The sequence below is a fragment of the Protopterus annectens genome, chromosome 6.part0 (assembly GCF_019279795.1).
Source record: "Protopterus annectens isolate FY-2018-M chromosome 6.part0, PAN1.0, whole genome shotgun sequence".
In the NCBI taxonomy this organism is placed as follows: domain Eukaryota; kingdom Metazoa; phylum Chordata; order Ceratodontiformes; family Protopteridae; genus Protopterus; species Protopterus annectens.
The window spans coordinates 263,525,645-263,541,016 of record NC_056737.1 but is presented as its reverse complement, the minus strand read 5'-3'; the positions used below and the strand labels follow the sequence as shown (position 1 = coordinate 263,541,016).

The following is a 15,372-nucleotide window of genomic DNA, read 5'->3' as shown; positions in this document are numbered from 1 at the left end:
ATCCCAGTCCAGGTTAGGCAGAGTCCCTCAATGACTCTCTTCAAGCGGAATCTTGATGAGTGGATGGGAGATCGTAGGTTTACCCCGGGTATCACTTCTGTGTCACTGTTAGACAGAGGCACAGTATACTAACCTCGAAAAAGGGCATAGCAAAATTAATTTAAAATAGGTGGCGAAAGCCAAACACACTCTGGCTAGGCTTATAAATGTCCTACGGCAGATAGCCTAGTATGAACCTATGAATCTTCTGCACTGTCACCACATTTTACAAAATGGGCTTCTACCATATCTGCCTGCTGTCTGAGCCCATTATGAAAGCACGTATGTAAGGAGATGCATGAATGCCTTAAGCAAATTCATTTGTTTCAAGTTTTCACTGTAGTACTATACCTTAACTCTCAGGTAGTTCATAACCTCAATGTCCAAAATAGCAGAACCCCAATCATTCCAGAATCATTTAGTACTCCACATTTCTTATAAACTGGAATGAGGTTTAGAGATGTTGTTTTCTTAGACCTGCTGTTTTCTCATTAAACAGATGCATTTTCTACAGTATTAGTCATTGTATAGAGGACCCTCTTCTTCGTGAGTTTACAATTTGGTTTAATTTTCCTTTTCCTTCCACTTCAGTGTTTCTAGGAAGTTTTAACCTTGGGATCATACGTGTTCTAAGAGAGCATTTCGAAACCTTGAGCCTGCCAAATCAGTCCGCAACTACTCAAACAAGGATTATTATGTATGTATTTACCAAAAGTGACCCATATGGGAAGCTTGTTGAAGTAGAGGAACTAGAGGAATTTCGGGGGGGGGGTATCTGTGACCTACAAAGCACAGCCTTTCATACATCAATTAACAAAATTAATAAATCTATCACTGCTGTGTCTACAAGTGAGGTGAATTCTTGCAGTATAAGGGTAATTGCAGCCAAGACACTCGACGGAAAAAAACACAGAAAGCAGATTCCTGATGGAGGTTCCAAAAAAGGTCAGGTCCAGGTGTCATATTCCAAGCTTTAATGCTTGATGAGACTGCAAACCAACTATCAAGCAACCACTGCACATAATGCCCACAAAAGAATAAGTTTTGAAGCAAATCGTAAAAGTAGTCATACACCTGTGCATCATTTTTCAGCAGGTGGTTTACAGACTAAAAACAAAATAAAATGCAATCTGCAATCTACCTGAAATGGGTTTGCTTGTCCACTGCCAGCTCATCTCTATCTGGAGAGAAGACAGTTTTTGTTTTCCTAAACTCATGTAACATGGCTTCAGGTAACACCCGAGATGGCAGTGCTTACCCAGAGTATGAAGTACGTGCTCTCCAATGGTCTCAGTTCATCTCGCTCTTTCATTTATGGTGGCAAAGTAGTTTGACAACATTTCTGATGTTAATTCTAGGAAGAAATGGAGGTCAGTCATAAGGAAAGTACAGTTTTGTACCTACCATAAATGTAAATGTCCGATAGGAATGCATTTGCAGTCCTTACAAATGGGTTGTCCTGTCGTCAGGCAGCCCTTCAGTCGGCCGGATTCCAAAGTCTGGGTCTGGCTTCGGCTGGTGTCGCACTTCACCCGACGTCATAGCTGCAGTTACTAGGGTATAAAGGCATCAGCCGACGCCATTTTCCTCAGTGTTTCTTGCCCCAGATGCCAGGTGCCCTCTAGGAGGACTAAATTTGGATCAATGCCAATGATTCCAAATATTAGAGAACAAACAAAAGATAAGCATGTATATACATATATACAAACAAATACACCATAATAGATTCCCCCAGCTAGCTATAAGAGGGGCAAATACCCTAGGAGTACCACAGAGGGGAAGGAGGGTGGGTAATCCTGACTGCAGATGCATTCCTATCGGACATCTATATTTATGGTAGGTACAAAACTGTACTATGTCCTTCAAGGATGCATCTGCAGTCCTTACAAATGGGTAGAATACCACAGCCAAACTGGGGGAGGAGGAAAGATAGAATTATGGTGTAGTTAAGATCCCTTGCAAAACAGCAGTGGCAAAACCTGCTCGGGATCTAGAGTATAAAGGTAAATTATAATGCTTGGCAAATGTATGCACGGAGCTCCAAGTAGCAGCCTCTAAAATGTCTTTGGTAGCCACTCCTCGTAGAAAAGCTGTGGTAGTGGCTGTAGCTCTTGTAGAGTGAGGCCTGATGTTTTCTGGAGTTTTCTTTCCATGGTAGGAGTAACAAAATCTAATGCAATTTCCTATCCACTTAGATATTGTCTGTTTTGAAATTGCTTTTCCTTCCATTCCTGTTGCATATGCTACCAGTAGCTGGTCAGTTTTCTATTGCTCTTGGTCCTGTCCAGGTAGTAGCGTAATTGTCTGTGTACATCCAAGGTATGCAACAGTTTTTCTCCCCTGTTCTGTGGATTGGGGAAGAATGTAGGTAGGTGGATAGCCTGATTTAAAGATACTCTGGAGACCACCTTAGGCATAAAAGTAGGATTTGTTCTCATGGACACTATCTTGATGGAAGATCAGAAAGGGCTGTACTGCCATTAATGCCTGTAGCTCAGAAACCCTTCTTGCTGAAGTGATTGCCAGTAGGAAAGCAGTTTTCCATGATAAGTATTGCAATTCTGCTGTTGCTGCTGGTTCGAAAGGAAGAAGTGTCAATTTTTCTAGCACAAAGTTCAAGTCCCATGCAGGTAATGGTGGCTTCCTAGGAGGCTTTACATTTTTAATTCCTCTGAGAAACTGCCTGAGCAGAGGATGTGAGAAGACTGGAGGATCCAAGTCGTATTCTGCTGAAATAGCTGATGCATGAATCTTAATGGAAGAGTAGGACAGGCCTTTGTGGAATAGCTCTGCCAAGTATTCCAAGATGTTGGCTATGTTTACCAATGACACATCTTCCCCTTTAGCAGTACTCCAAATGAGATATCTTTTCCATTTTGCTGAATAGGTTTTCCTTGTTGAAGGTCTGCGAGCTTCCAAGATAATGTCCTTAACCCTTTGGGATAAATTTGGGTTAATTTGTCTTATGCAATGTTCCAGGCAGTCAGCTGCAGAGTTTTCAGGTGTGGATGCAGGGTGTTGTAGTTGTTCTGAGTTAACAGCAAGGGAACTAGATGTAAGGGCCACATCTGTTCCCGAGACATGCTCCTCAGTAATGGGTACCAATATTGCCTTGGCCAATCTGGAGCTATCAGAATGATCCTTGGACGGTCCTCTTTGATCTTCAATAGCACCTTGTGCATCAAAGGAAGTGGTGGGAATGCATATGCTGTCAGATTTTTCCAACTGAAGGATAGGGAGTCCACCTTCCATGCCAGTGGATGGTACGTCCTGGTGCAGAATTTCTTTAATTGGTGATTGTGTGGGGATGCAAATAAGTCTATTTCTGGGAGACCCCATTTTCTTGTTATGGTTTTGAAGATGTCTGGATGCAGCATCCATTCGTGGGTATCTGTGGTAGTCCTACTTAGTATGTCTGCTAGAGTGTTTTCTTTTCCTGGTACAAAAATTGCTTGTAACTGAATGTTGTAACTCAGGGCCACATTCCAGAGGTCCAGGGCCATCCGGCATAGAGGGTACGAATGTGTGCCTCCCTGCTTGTTGATGTACCACATAACTGTGGTGTTTGTCTGTCCTTATTATCAGTTGGCCTTGTCAAAGAAATGGTTTGAAAGCCTGAATTGCCAGTTTTACTGCCAGCATCTCCTTTAGGTTTATGTGTAGGTGCAATTGCTCGAGTCCATAAACCTTGTATGCATTTGTCCATCATGTGGGCCCCCCAACCGAGGTCTGAGGCGTCCGTTGTGATGGTTTGGCTTGGTTGAGTGCTGCGGAAGGGCAATCCTTCATTTGATTGACAGGCCTGAGCCCACCAGTGGAATTCTTGCTTCAGGCATGGAATTATTGGAATGTGAGTTTCTAGGCTGTGCTTGTGCTGAGACCATAAATTCTTTAGGTACCACTGTAGCTTTCTCATGTGCAGTCTGGCATGTGGGACCAATATTATGCAGGATGCCATGAAGCCCAATGCCTGTAGGACTTTTCTTGCTGTTAGATGGTTTTGCTTGGTTAATGCCAGGAAGTAGAGAGGGAGTTGCTCCTGTTTTTCTACTGTTAGGAATGCCATTTGTTTGGATGTGTCCAGCTCCGCACCCAAAAAGGTTATCTTTTGGGATGGTATCAGCCTTGACTTTTTTATATTGACTGTATATCCCAGGGCTTGTAGAAGGTAAATGACTCTTTTCAAGTCTTCTGCTAGCTTGTTTTCGTTGTCCGCTTGTATCAGGCAATCGTCCAGGTAAGGGTAGATTTGGATTCCCTGAAGCCTGCAATGAGCCATTACTGATGCCAGGCATTTCGTGAACACTCTGGGCGCAGTAGATAAGCCAAAGGGCAATGCTGAGAATTGATAATGCTTTGATCCTGCAAGAAATCTGAGGTATCTTCTGCAATTTGGTCATATGGGGACGTGCAGGTATGCCTCCTTGAGATCTAGAGTAACCAGCCAAGACTCCTTGCCCAGCATGGGAAGAAGCTGCTGTAGGGTCAGCATTTTGAATTTTGGAACAATGAGGAATGTGTTTAAAGCGGACAGATCGAGAATAGGTCTCCATTTGCTTTCTTTCCTTGGTACTAGGAAGAGTCTGGAGTAAAAGCCCTTTCCTTGCTCCATATATGGTACCTTTTCCACAGCTCTTATTTTTAATAATTGATTTACTTGTTTTAGAGCTTCTTCCTTTTGATTTGGAGGTAGGTTTGGCATTCCTCTCTTTCCTGGTAGAGTATGGAAATGAAACCTGTAACCTTGGTCTATAGTCTGCAAAATCCACTTGTCTCTTGTGATGTAATGCCAGTTCTTTGAAAATAAAGCTAGCTTTCCGCCTAAGGGTGCTTCTAGTTGTTCCCTGGTAGGCGTGCCAGAGCCAAGTCACTGTGATTGTCCTGTTGCAGTGGTGGTGGCTGTGTCTGTGCCTCGCTGGTTGTTACCCTGCCACTGGCGTCCCCTGTAGGCACCCCTGGATTGGTTTCTGCCTCTTGAACGCCTATTCCTGCCTCTCTGTGCTTTGGAGGAGTCTGGAAAGGACCAATTCTTGGAAGGCCAATTCCTGCTAAACCTTGGAGGTTGGACCTGTAAGAAATCTTTCACTGTTTGGACAGATTTTGCCTTCTCTTCCATCTTCTTCAGTACCTGTTGTGCAGGAAAACCAAACAAATTGATCTTGTCCATGGGAGCATCTAATAGTTTTGATTTGACATGGTCCGGTAAGTCCTGCTCTTTTAACCATGCATGCCTTCTGATAACTGTGCCAGTCATGGCTGATCTAAAGGAAGCCTCCAGTGCATCATAGCTGCATTTTAAAAAATGGTTACTAACTTGCTGAATGTTATGTACCATTTCCTGAACATATTTCTTATCTAAAGGTTCATCAGAGGACAGTTTTTTAGTTAACTGGTCTAGCATAAATTCCTGATATTGGATCATATGAAATTGACAGTTCAAGGCCCTAGCTGACAGAGTAGCAGAAGTGTAAACTTTTTTTAACCCATCTCTCTCTCTAAGGACCTGGATTCCCTTTCAGAGGGGAGGGGATTTTTGGCAGAGGTAGTTGCTACAGCCTTAGGCCCCTGGGAGATAGTCTCGGGATCTGCAAAAGGAGCCTTGTATAAATGGTGATGTGTGTCCGGGACCCTGTAGAATCTATCGGGCTTAGCAGGGGCCGGAGGTAATGAGTCAGGAGCAGTACAAGCATCATTAAATGCATCATCTACAACAGAAAGAACTGGAGGTATAGCTAAAGGCCTATGTTGTGGTAAATGCAAAAAGGTTCTAAGCCTTTTCCTGGAGTCTGAAAAATCTTGGCCCTGCCACTGAAATTGTTCCCTCATAGCATGCAAGGTTTCCCCAAAGGAAAATTCCTCAGGCGGAGAGGCAGAAGGGATGGACTCTTCAGCATCAGAGTCTTCATAAGGGGAATAAGGAGCCTCTGGAGGGTCTGTATTATCTGAATCATCAGAGGAATCATCAGTGGAAACTGGCTCAGGGGGCTCTGCTCTAGGCCTCTTCTCTGGAGGTGGGTGAGAGGCCCTGTCTGGGTGAGGTTGGGATCCCTGGATTAAAGAAATGAGATCCTCTGCTAGAGAAAGCATTTGGGAACTGGAGCTGGGCCTGTGGGAGAGGGTCTTAACAGGCACAGATTTTGTAGCTTTAGCTGCTTTAGCCCTGGCAAAGGCCTTAATGGACATGGCTGCAGGAGGCCTAGCAGCTCCACGTTCAGGGGTTGAAATATCCAAGGGAATAGTGTCAGATAATTCCTGAGAAACCACAACTGCAGGTTGGATTTCAGAAGCAGATTCCACCAGGTTGGAAGAGGCCTCGGTAGAAGGCATGTTTTCAGCTGAAGGAAGAACCGCTTGCTCGGTTTCAGCCGAAACCGAGACACTCGCGGTTGGCTTAACCGCGGTTTCGGCCGAAACCGCGGACTGCGAGCGTCGGTCCTTTTCCTTGCGTTTTTTGGATATTTGTGAAGTCGGAGGATCCGACTGCATAATATAAGCAAAATCAGAGCCGAAAAACTGCTCAGCAAATTCCGACCGACGTCTAAGCGTCCGTCGGTTAAAAGAAGCACAGGCTAGACAAGCTGCTACGTCGTGGTCTGGGCCTAAACAAGGTAAGCAGTAAGAGTGGAAATCTTTATGAGGTATTTGTTTCCCACAAGTTAAACAGTTATTCACTTTTTCTGACATCGGCTGAGGCAAGAAAGAGTCCCCAACGGGGTACTTAGCTTTTTAGAAGTCTTAGGTAGTAGAAGAAGTATTCGGTAGTAGTAATCTCTGGATCTGACCGACCGGCACTTGCGAACAGCTTCTGCTTTGGGCGCCACGCGGCAAGAAAGACTGAGGAAAATGGCGTTGGCTGATGCCTTTATACCAGAGTAACTGCAGCTATGACGTCGGGTGAAGTGCGACACCAGCCGAAGCCAGACCCAGACTTTGGAATCCGGACGACCGAAGGGCTGCCTGACGACAGGACAACCCATTTGTAAGGACTGCAGATGCATCCTTGAAGGACATCATCCATTTATCGAGAATTAAAAGATATGGTCCCTGAAGTTCCAGTAGCCTTTGTTCACAGGTCATGGCTACTAGGAAATGCTTTCCAGCATACATCAGCTAAATCCATGTGTCTAAACAGGTGATGGACTGAAATAACATGGAGCCTGACTGCAGGGCAGGCCATTTCCAAAATCAATACAGAAGTTAAGATATGCTCCCCCCTTCCCAGCCAGTGAGACATCCAATTACAGGACATTTAACAACTTCAGGTGCAGGAAGGAAAGAAGGTATAAACCAAGTTGCTGAGGACTGTTCATTCACTCCAGAACAAGATGTCGGAGACTGATCAAAGAAAACTACTGTGTGTGGTGTCTTTGTAACCACCAGCAATAAATGCAAAATCAGGTATGTGAACAGCACCATATGTAAGCCCGTATTGACCGATAAGATCACAGGCATGAATATCTGGTTTTGCACCATCTTATGCATCTTCACTCAAGCTGCTATGGCTATGAATTCCTAGGCTCTCTCTTTGGGCACAAAACAGACAGTGGACTGCCCAACTCCATGCAACTAAAGGTAATCCTGAGAAAATATAACAGACTTCTCTCAATTTACAGTCAGCAACGAAGGAAGCATACATGCAAGGGATGCTAACAGGCAAATCTATATTGAATCCACCAGGAGCCAGTCATATATTTACCAGAGCACAGAGGTCCTTAGCCTGCAAGGCTTTTGTCATAATGGCTTGAACACTGGCAAACATCAGGGGTGCAGAGGAACAAACAAGTGCTAGTATTTTGTACGGATAACAATGCCCACTCGCACTGAAGAACTCTCTTGTCTGAACCCCAGACTGATTTGTTAAAAGACATCCATTGTGTCCAGTGACAACATCCAAGAGTGATGAGATAGCAGATGGTGACTTTCAAGTCAAGTATTATTCAGAACTTCATGCATTGGTATGTACGCCCAAAATCAGTGAAGTCCAAGTGGTCACTGAGGTTCAGGATGGGACAAAGCCTTATGTACCACAGTGGGACACTTCTTATAGTCCTTACGAAAAGTGAAGTCTGGACCTATCACAAGAGGTCTGCAGCAAAAACTTGGTCTCTTAGTGGATTCTTTTTCTGAAGAGTGGACGAACTTTAGGCATCTGAAACAAATGACCATAACGGGAAACAAATGGTCTGAGGCAACTTAACTCAACATGGTGTGTGTGTGTGTGTGTGTGTGTGTGTGTGTGTGGGGGTCAAAGAAAATACTATAAGATGACATTATTTAAGAGAGGGTTGGTGATAGTCCCAGAATCAGCACAGGCTGAAAAAAGTATAAAAAGTTCCTCCACAGTGATGACAGTCTGCTTCCTTTCAGGAAGCCATCCACCAGGCCCTGACCGAGTTGGCCAAAAAGAACCTACCTCTCCCAGAAATTAGGCTTCCGGGATAAACTGCCTGAGCTCCTCCTTCAGGGAAGAAATTCTCAGCTACACAATCCAACAAAGCCTCATGCCAAAGCATGCTGTTCTAACTAAAGTACCAGCACAGTCAAGATACAGTTGACCATGTGGTAGCCCACTGCGGAAGCTGTACACAGTCTTCACCACAACCTTCTTATGTTGAAACTATGATGGTTAGCTATGATCTCACTTCAATCTGCTTTGCTTTTTGAAGGCCAATCAAGCAGAATCGGGGAACTTCCATGTTGCATACAGAGCATCACTGATGAGCTTCATGGGGGAATGAGTGGTGGCTACAGTCCAGTCAACATGGGACTTCATGGACTTCAGGGCATCATCTGTCAGAGATTGGGGGTGGGTGGGGGAGGAGAGGTCTTGCTATCTTTATCCATCCCTGCAACAATAACAAGGTTCTCAGACTTCTCAAATGAAAAAAAATGGAGGTGGAAAACCCAACCAAGCTCCTGACTGTGCATCATGTATGTATAACATGGACAGGTCAAGCATGCAAAAGGTTGGTGCTGGGCAGAAGATTAACACAGAAAACAGCCCAGCAAAAGAGACGTGACACCCCTACACATAGCCTGCTGCTGGGCAACAGAGGCATGTTTTCTAAGGTGACCGCTTTCAGAAGACCCCAAAGGGATGTCTCAAATCTAGGGATGCCCTGTGGATGCTGAAGCTGAAAGACTCCCTAGATTTTTCACAACTCAAGTCACTGCGCCCTGCTAAATGGAGGCCTAATTAGAACATCTCTCATCACAGAATACAATTACTTTGCTATGGCCAGGTGACTTGAAGGAGCAAGACCTGTGCTCTGTCTATCTGCAGGATGTAGCCTCAAAATTGGAAGCTTGGGATATACCCTCACTTCACCCTTAGTGCTCCAAAAAAGCAAAGGACAGGCAAAACGCAATTCTTTGCTATTCAAGGGTAAGAAAAACAACAAAGAGCAATTCAAAGGCCACCTCATGAACGAATGTAACTTCAAGAGTGTCTGACCACTGTATGCCTACTGATTCCTCTGTTTTTTGATCCTGTACTGGGCACTTTTAATAGCCTCCATTTTCCAGACAGCAAGATAGACAAAGCAGATCTCCCTTCTTAAGTCTAAGGGCAGCAGGACTGACTTGCTGGCAACTATGGCAGTATTTCACAACGTGCTCCTCTTCATAATAAAGCAGAGAATGTTTGTGCAGAAACTAGTTCTTTACTAGCCATACAAACAATTATAAGGTTTCAGAAATTTAGGTAACGAATGAAAGCATTTGCATGAAAAACATCAGGCCTGATACCTGGAATGCATAAGTGGCATGAAAGAAACAAGTGTTCAAGTCCCAGGAATACTATCCTTGTACAGTAACATCAGAACATGAGCCAGTGTAGGACATGCACTCTCAGAAGCATGGAAGCTTCCAAGAAAACTTTAATTTTTGTGTAAATGGACAGGAAAGCATGATAAACCCAATGGTAACTTCACTGATATACATACCTGCTGTTACAGCTCAACATTAAATATTAAGATAATTTTTTCTATCTACAATACTCTCCTACATTCTTATTACAAGGGTAAAAAACACTTAAGCTATTTGACACTTAACTAAAGTGGTATATAAACACTGCATCCTCTAAAAAGATGTTACTTCCAATTACTTTAAGATACTTGACTAATTTGACAGATTACAATTTGTTAGATTACATGTCCATACTTGATGCATTTCTCAAAACTCTTCAGCAATTAAACTTCAGCACCACTTACGGATTCTCGACCTGTTTTTCCAATGCTGAAGCGAAGACGTAAAGATTTACGAACCAATTCTTTTCTATTAATTTTTGGAGAAAAGCATCCAGTCTTTCCAGATTCAACTCTGTAGCAAAAGAAATTGAAATGTAATACATTTTGTATGGCATTTAAATATTGTGCATTTTCAGTGCAATGTAATTTCTTTTTTCAGTCAAGCCAAAAATGTGGTTCATCCACAAAAAGCCAAGTCACTGGTTGTTCAGTGGCTGTGCAACTCTTGCTCATCTACTACTAATCTTAAAACACTCAGTGCAGGAAAATTCTCTGTAAACTCACAAAACATCATTGCAACATACAATGCACACACAGGTAGTTGTGTAAGTTGAACTTGCCATAAAAGTCAATGTTTGAATGATCACTGTTGCAGTTGCCTTAACATTATGGGTTATATACTGCCAGGGATATAAAAGCCATCCAGCATTCAAAGCTTCAGGACACCTTCATTTTTCCCAAATTGTCAAGCAGCTTGAAATGAGCTGATTAAAACACAACTTTGGGCACAAAGCCCTTAAAAGATTTCCTGCCAGCAGAAAGGAGAGAGGCAGAGGGGTCAAAGGACAGTATTAGCATTAATTACAAAAAAAAAAAAAAAAAAAGTCTACACCCCGACATAAAAAACACACCAAAAACAAGAGGATGGAGGGACAGAACGCCTACTGCAGCAGTGATCATTCAAACATTATGCAAAGTTCAACTTACACAGCTGTACTATGTTCTTCATACTGATCACTGCTGCAGTAGCCTTAGCTATATGGATAGAATGCCACAGCAAACTATATTTGGGAGGAGGAAGAAGGGTCCAGGAGCTCCTGGAGAATGGCCCTAGCAAAACTTGATCTAGACCTAGAGACGGAATTACGCTTATTGCGCTTTGCAAAAGTATGTAGAGGACAAAAATAGCACCTTCTAAAAGACTTCTAGAATCCAACCCTTTCCAGAAATCTATAGTGACAGAAGCTGAAAAAAAGCATTCCTCATTTAACTACAAATATTTAGTGGCATCTTTATTTAGCTGTAGTGCTTGTTTGACTTGTTGCTGTCTGCCTGACTATTGCTTATCTCTGTCTGCATTTGATTTTTCCCACCCACCTACTCTACTCCTGCTGTGCTTTTTAACTTGGTGCCTTTTGAGTTGTCTGCCCTTACTATAAATCTGATTTTGGGCACTCCTCCAAGTCCCATCTCATCAGCTCATTCTAATGAGCACTGAAAGATCAGCTGAGAAAACCCACCCCTTTAGTCTCCTAAATTTCAACTTTGTTTCCTCCTTTCCCACTTAAAAAAATAAATGAATAAATAAATAAAACTGCACTTTATTCAGTTGCCTTCACTGTATTTGTGCTTCTTTCTACTTTAATTTAGCTTTTTGCTGCATGCTCTTAAAGTATTGAGTTGCATTTAATCTGCTGCATTTACTACTACTTGTTAGTAGCCTGACTGCACTGCAACTTTACTCTAAGCCTCGTGGTTTTGATTTAAGAACTTGGGCTTCAAACTAGTTATCGCACATAAGGAAGGTTTGTAGTCTACAACCTTGCGTCAGGCGAGGTAGCTTACCTCAGCTGGGAAATGCTGGTGAAGACTTAATGTGCCTGTTGCTCCAATTGACTTTGTTCTGATTTATGCATCTGGCCTCCAAACCAGTTATTTTACATTACGAAGGTTTGTGGGCTACACTCTTGTGGTATTAGAGAATCTAGCTTGCACATATCTGAGCATTACTCAAAGTTCCTTGTCTTATTGACATTTTCAATATTTAAATTTCCCTTACTCCTCCCAAGTAGTTCAGTAGCCATGGAAATGTACTTCCTGACTATCTCTGTGGCCAGCCTGGTTAAGAAGGGTATTCTGAAGCATTTTAGCAATTGCCTCATGTACACCGATAACCCACCTACTCCTAATAAAACAGATAAAGTATGCAGGTGGTGTAAATGAGAAGTTATGTACCTACCATAACGTTCCATGTTAGTTGTCTTCTCTCGCCTTCTTTCTTGCTGGATGTGTTCGGAGTCGAACCTCGGCTCCGACTCAGCCTATACTAAAGCTCAAGAGCTAATTTTACCGGCTCGAGGCAACCCTATATCCCATGATGCTAGGCGGTAACTACCCAGATCTCGTTTGGTAGCTGAGAAAATAGCCAATTCAGTCTCCCCACTGAGGTGGAGGAGGAGAAAGGAGAACTCCCCAAATATCACTATCTGAAGCTGTAGCTACCCCAGGACCAACTGTCTGGGCTTGGAATAGTGCAAGATAAGGTCCCTTAGAAGAAGGGGAAAACCTCTCGGTCTGTCCAGGCTAGAGGGATGGTGGGCAGGATTCAAGAAAGAAGGCGAGAGAAGACAACTAACATGGAATGTTATGGTAGGTACATAACTTCCAATGTTAAGTTGTCAATCTCGCCTTCATTCTTTCTGGATGGGACTGCGTCCCTAGCACCTACATCCTGGGTGGCTAATTGGAACAGACTCTTGAGAACGGTGGAACCAAAATTTGCCCTGTTTCTGGAGGCCATGTCCAATTTGTAATGTGTAACAAAGGTATGAGGAGAGGCCCATGTGGCTGCCGCACAGATAGTGTCTACTGGCAATCTAGCTCGAAAGGCTGCTGATGTAGCTAACGCTCTGGTTGAATGGGCTCTTGGCCTAGAAGGCAATTCTTTACCTCTGAGTTGATAAATACAGGTAATCACAGCAGACAGCCACTTAGACAGGGTTACTTTGGATACCGGAAGGCCCTTTCTACTTTCTGCATAAGATAAAAAGAGTTGATCAGATTTCCTGATTTGTTTAGTTCTGTCCAGATAGTAGCGGAGCTGACGAATGTCCAGGCAATGCAGTTTTTGCTCCGCCCTGTTTGAATGATTAGGGAAGAAAACTGGAAGATCAATAGATTGATTTAAATTTGCCTGAGAAGCCACCTTGGGTAAAAAAGATGGGTTAGTTCTTAGAGAACCTCCATCTTTGTGGAAAACTAAATAAGGAGGACGAATGCAAAGGGCATGAAGTTCAGATACTCTCCTAGCAGATGTAATGGCGACTAGGAAGAGTGTCTTCAAGGAAAGTAACTTCAATGAACAGGAAGCTGCAGGTTCATAGGGAGGGAGAATCAAGGATGCTAAAACTAAGTTAAATCCCACTGTGGTGGGGGGTCTTTGATTGGAGGCTTGAGCAAAAAGATACCTCTGAGGAATGCATTGCAAAGCTTATGGGACATGATACTGGAGTCCGACAGGCCTATGTGAAAATTTGAAATGGCTGCTAACTGAACTTTTACTGTGGAGGAAGAAGATCCTGAATGAAAAATTTCAGCTAGGAAATCCAAGACCGAGTGTATTGGAGCAGTGAAGGGATCTATATTCCTAGCCTTTGCCCAGAAGGAAAAACGTTGCCATTTACTAGCATAGATCCTTCTGGTGGAAGACTTAAGGGAAGCTACAATAATATCCCGGACAGAATTTGAAATCATTGGAAGCCTGGCTAGGGACAGAAGTGGAGCAACCAAGCTGTGAGGTTGAGAGATTGGAGGGATTGGTGCAGCTGCCCTGACTGATGGGCCAAATGATCTGGCACTGGATCCAGATGCCAAGGCTGCTCCAAAAGATAATGATGCAGGAAAGGGAACCATATCTGTTGAGGCCAATAAGGGGCAATGAGAATCATCTTGACTCTCAAGGCGGTAGCTTTCTGAATTATCTGTGCGATTAATGGAAAGGGGGGAAAAGCGTATAGAAGTCCCCGAGGCCAATCGTGGACTACAGCGTCTCTGGGGGGATGGCCTGGAAGGGGGAAGAGAGTGAAGAAGTCGAGGCACTTGCTGTTTTGTGGTGTTGCAAAAAGATCGCAGCAAGGAAACCCCCACTTCCGAAAAATTTCCTCCGTCACCGATTGCTTGAGAGACCACTCATGGGGCATGAGAATAGCTCTGCTCAGCCTGTCCGCTATGACGTTGGACTTCCCGGGGATATGCGGGGTTGCTATCAGAAACGGCTGAGAAGAGATCGCCCATTGCCAGAGTCTGAGTGCTTCTCGACACAGGGGATAGGACTTGGTTCCGCCCTGCTTGTTGATATACTATACTACGGACATATTGTCCGTTTGAATTGCAATAGTCCCCAGGGGAAGAGAGTCTTGATGGGCTTGCAATGTCAAAAGCACTGCTCTCATCTCCAGGACGTTTATGTGCAAGTGGCATTCGAAAGGTTGCCAAGTGCCATGGACTGTTCTGCCCCACCCAAACAGGGAGGCATCCGATGTGACCGTGGAGACTGGGGGGGGGGGTAGTAAATGGTCTGCCTTGATGGACTTGAGGGGAGACCATCCACCAAGACAGATGTTTTTGCAAGATAGAGTTATTAAGATTTTGTGCGTCATAGGGAGCTATTGGAAGGACCACTGGGAGAAAAGCATCCACTGAAGAAGCCGCATGTAAAAGCAGGCAAGGGGAAGAAGCGTGATGGCTGCCGCCATGAGACCTAATACTTTCAGAACATACCTGGCCTGAATTCTGTTGCTCTGAAGGAGGACGTGAACATGATTTTGAATATCTAAGACCCTCTGCTCTGTTACCTTTGCTGAGAGCTGAATGGTGTCCAAGGTGGTGCCTATGAAGGTAATAGACTGACAAAGCGACAAGGCAGACTTTTCGAAATTTAGAGAGATACCTAGCTCTTTGCAAATGTGAATGGTGTAATCTCTGGCTAGAAGAAGTTGATGCCTGGTGGTGGCAGTGAGGAGCCAGTCGTCTAGATATGGAAACACCTGGAATCCTTGCCATCTCAGGTGAGCCGTAACCGCTGCCATACATTTGGTGAACACTCGGGGGGGGGGCTGTAGTGAGACCAAAGGGCAGGGCTATGAACTGGTAGTGACTGGCCCCCAGCCGGAAGCAGAGAAACCTTCTGGAGCGCCTGTGTATTTTGATGCGATAGTACGCATCCTGAAGGTCCACTGAGCACATCCAATTGTTCTTGCCCAGAAGGGGTAGAATGGACTGTAGGGTGATGGTCCGGAACCTCGTTCTTTTTACAAACTTGTTTAGTTTGCTGAGATCCAATATTGGCCTCCAGTCCCCTGTTTTA

At 44.0% G+C, this 15,372-nt stretch overlaps 1 protein-coding gene across 2 annotated transcripts in view; it reads right to left on the bottom strand.

Moving 5' to 3' along the window:
- Positions 1 to 15,372, bottom strand: part of LOC122804250 (rho GTPase-activating protein 11A-like) — a 1,502,515-nt gene that overhangs the window by 103,902 nt on the left and 1,383,241 nt on the right. For both annotated transcript variants that reach the window (XM_044074009.1, XM_044074010.1), the window contains one exon: positions 10,251 to 10,359. In XM_044074009.1, coding sequence (XP_043929944.1) covers positions 10,251 to 10,359 — 109 coding nt within the window. The remainder of the gene's footprint in view (positions 1 to 10,250; positions 10,360 to 15,372) is intronic.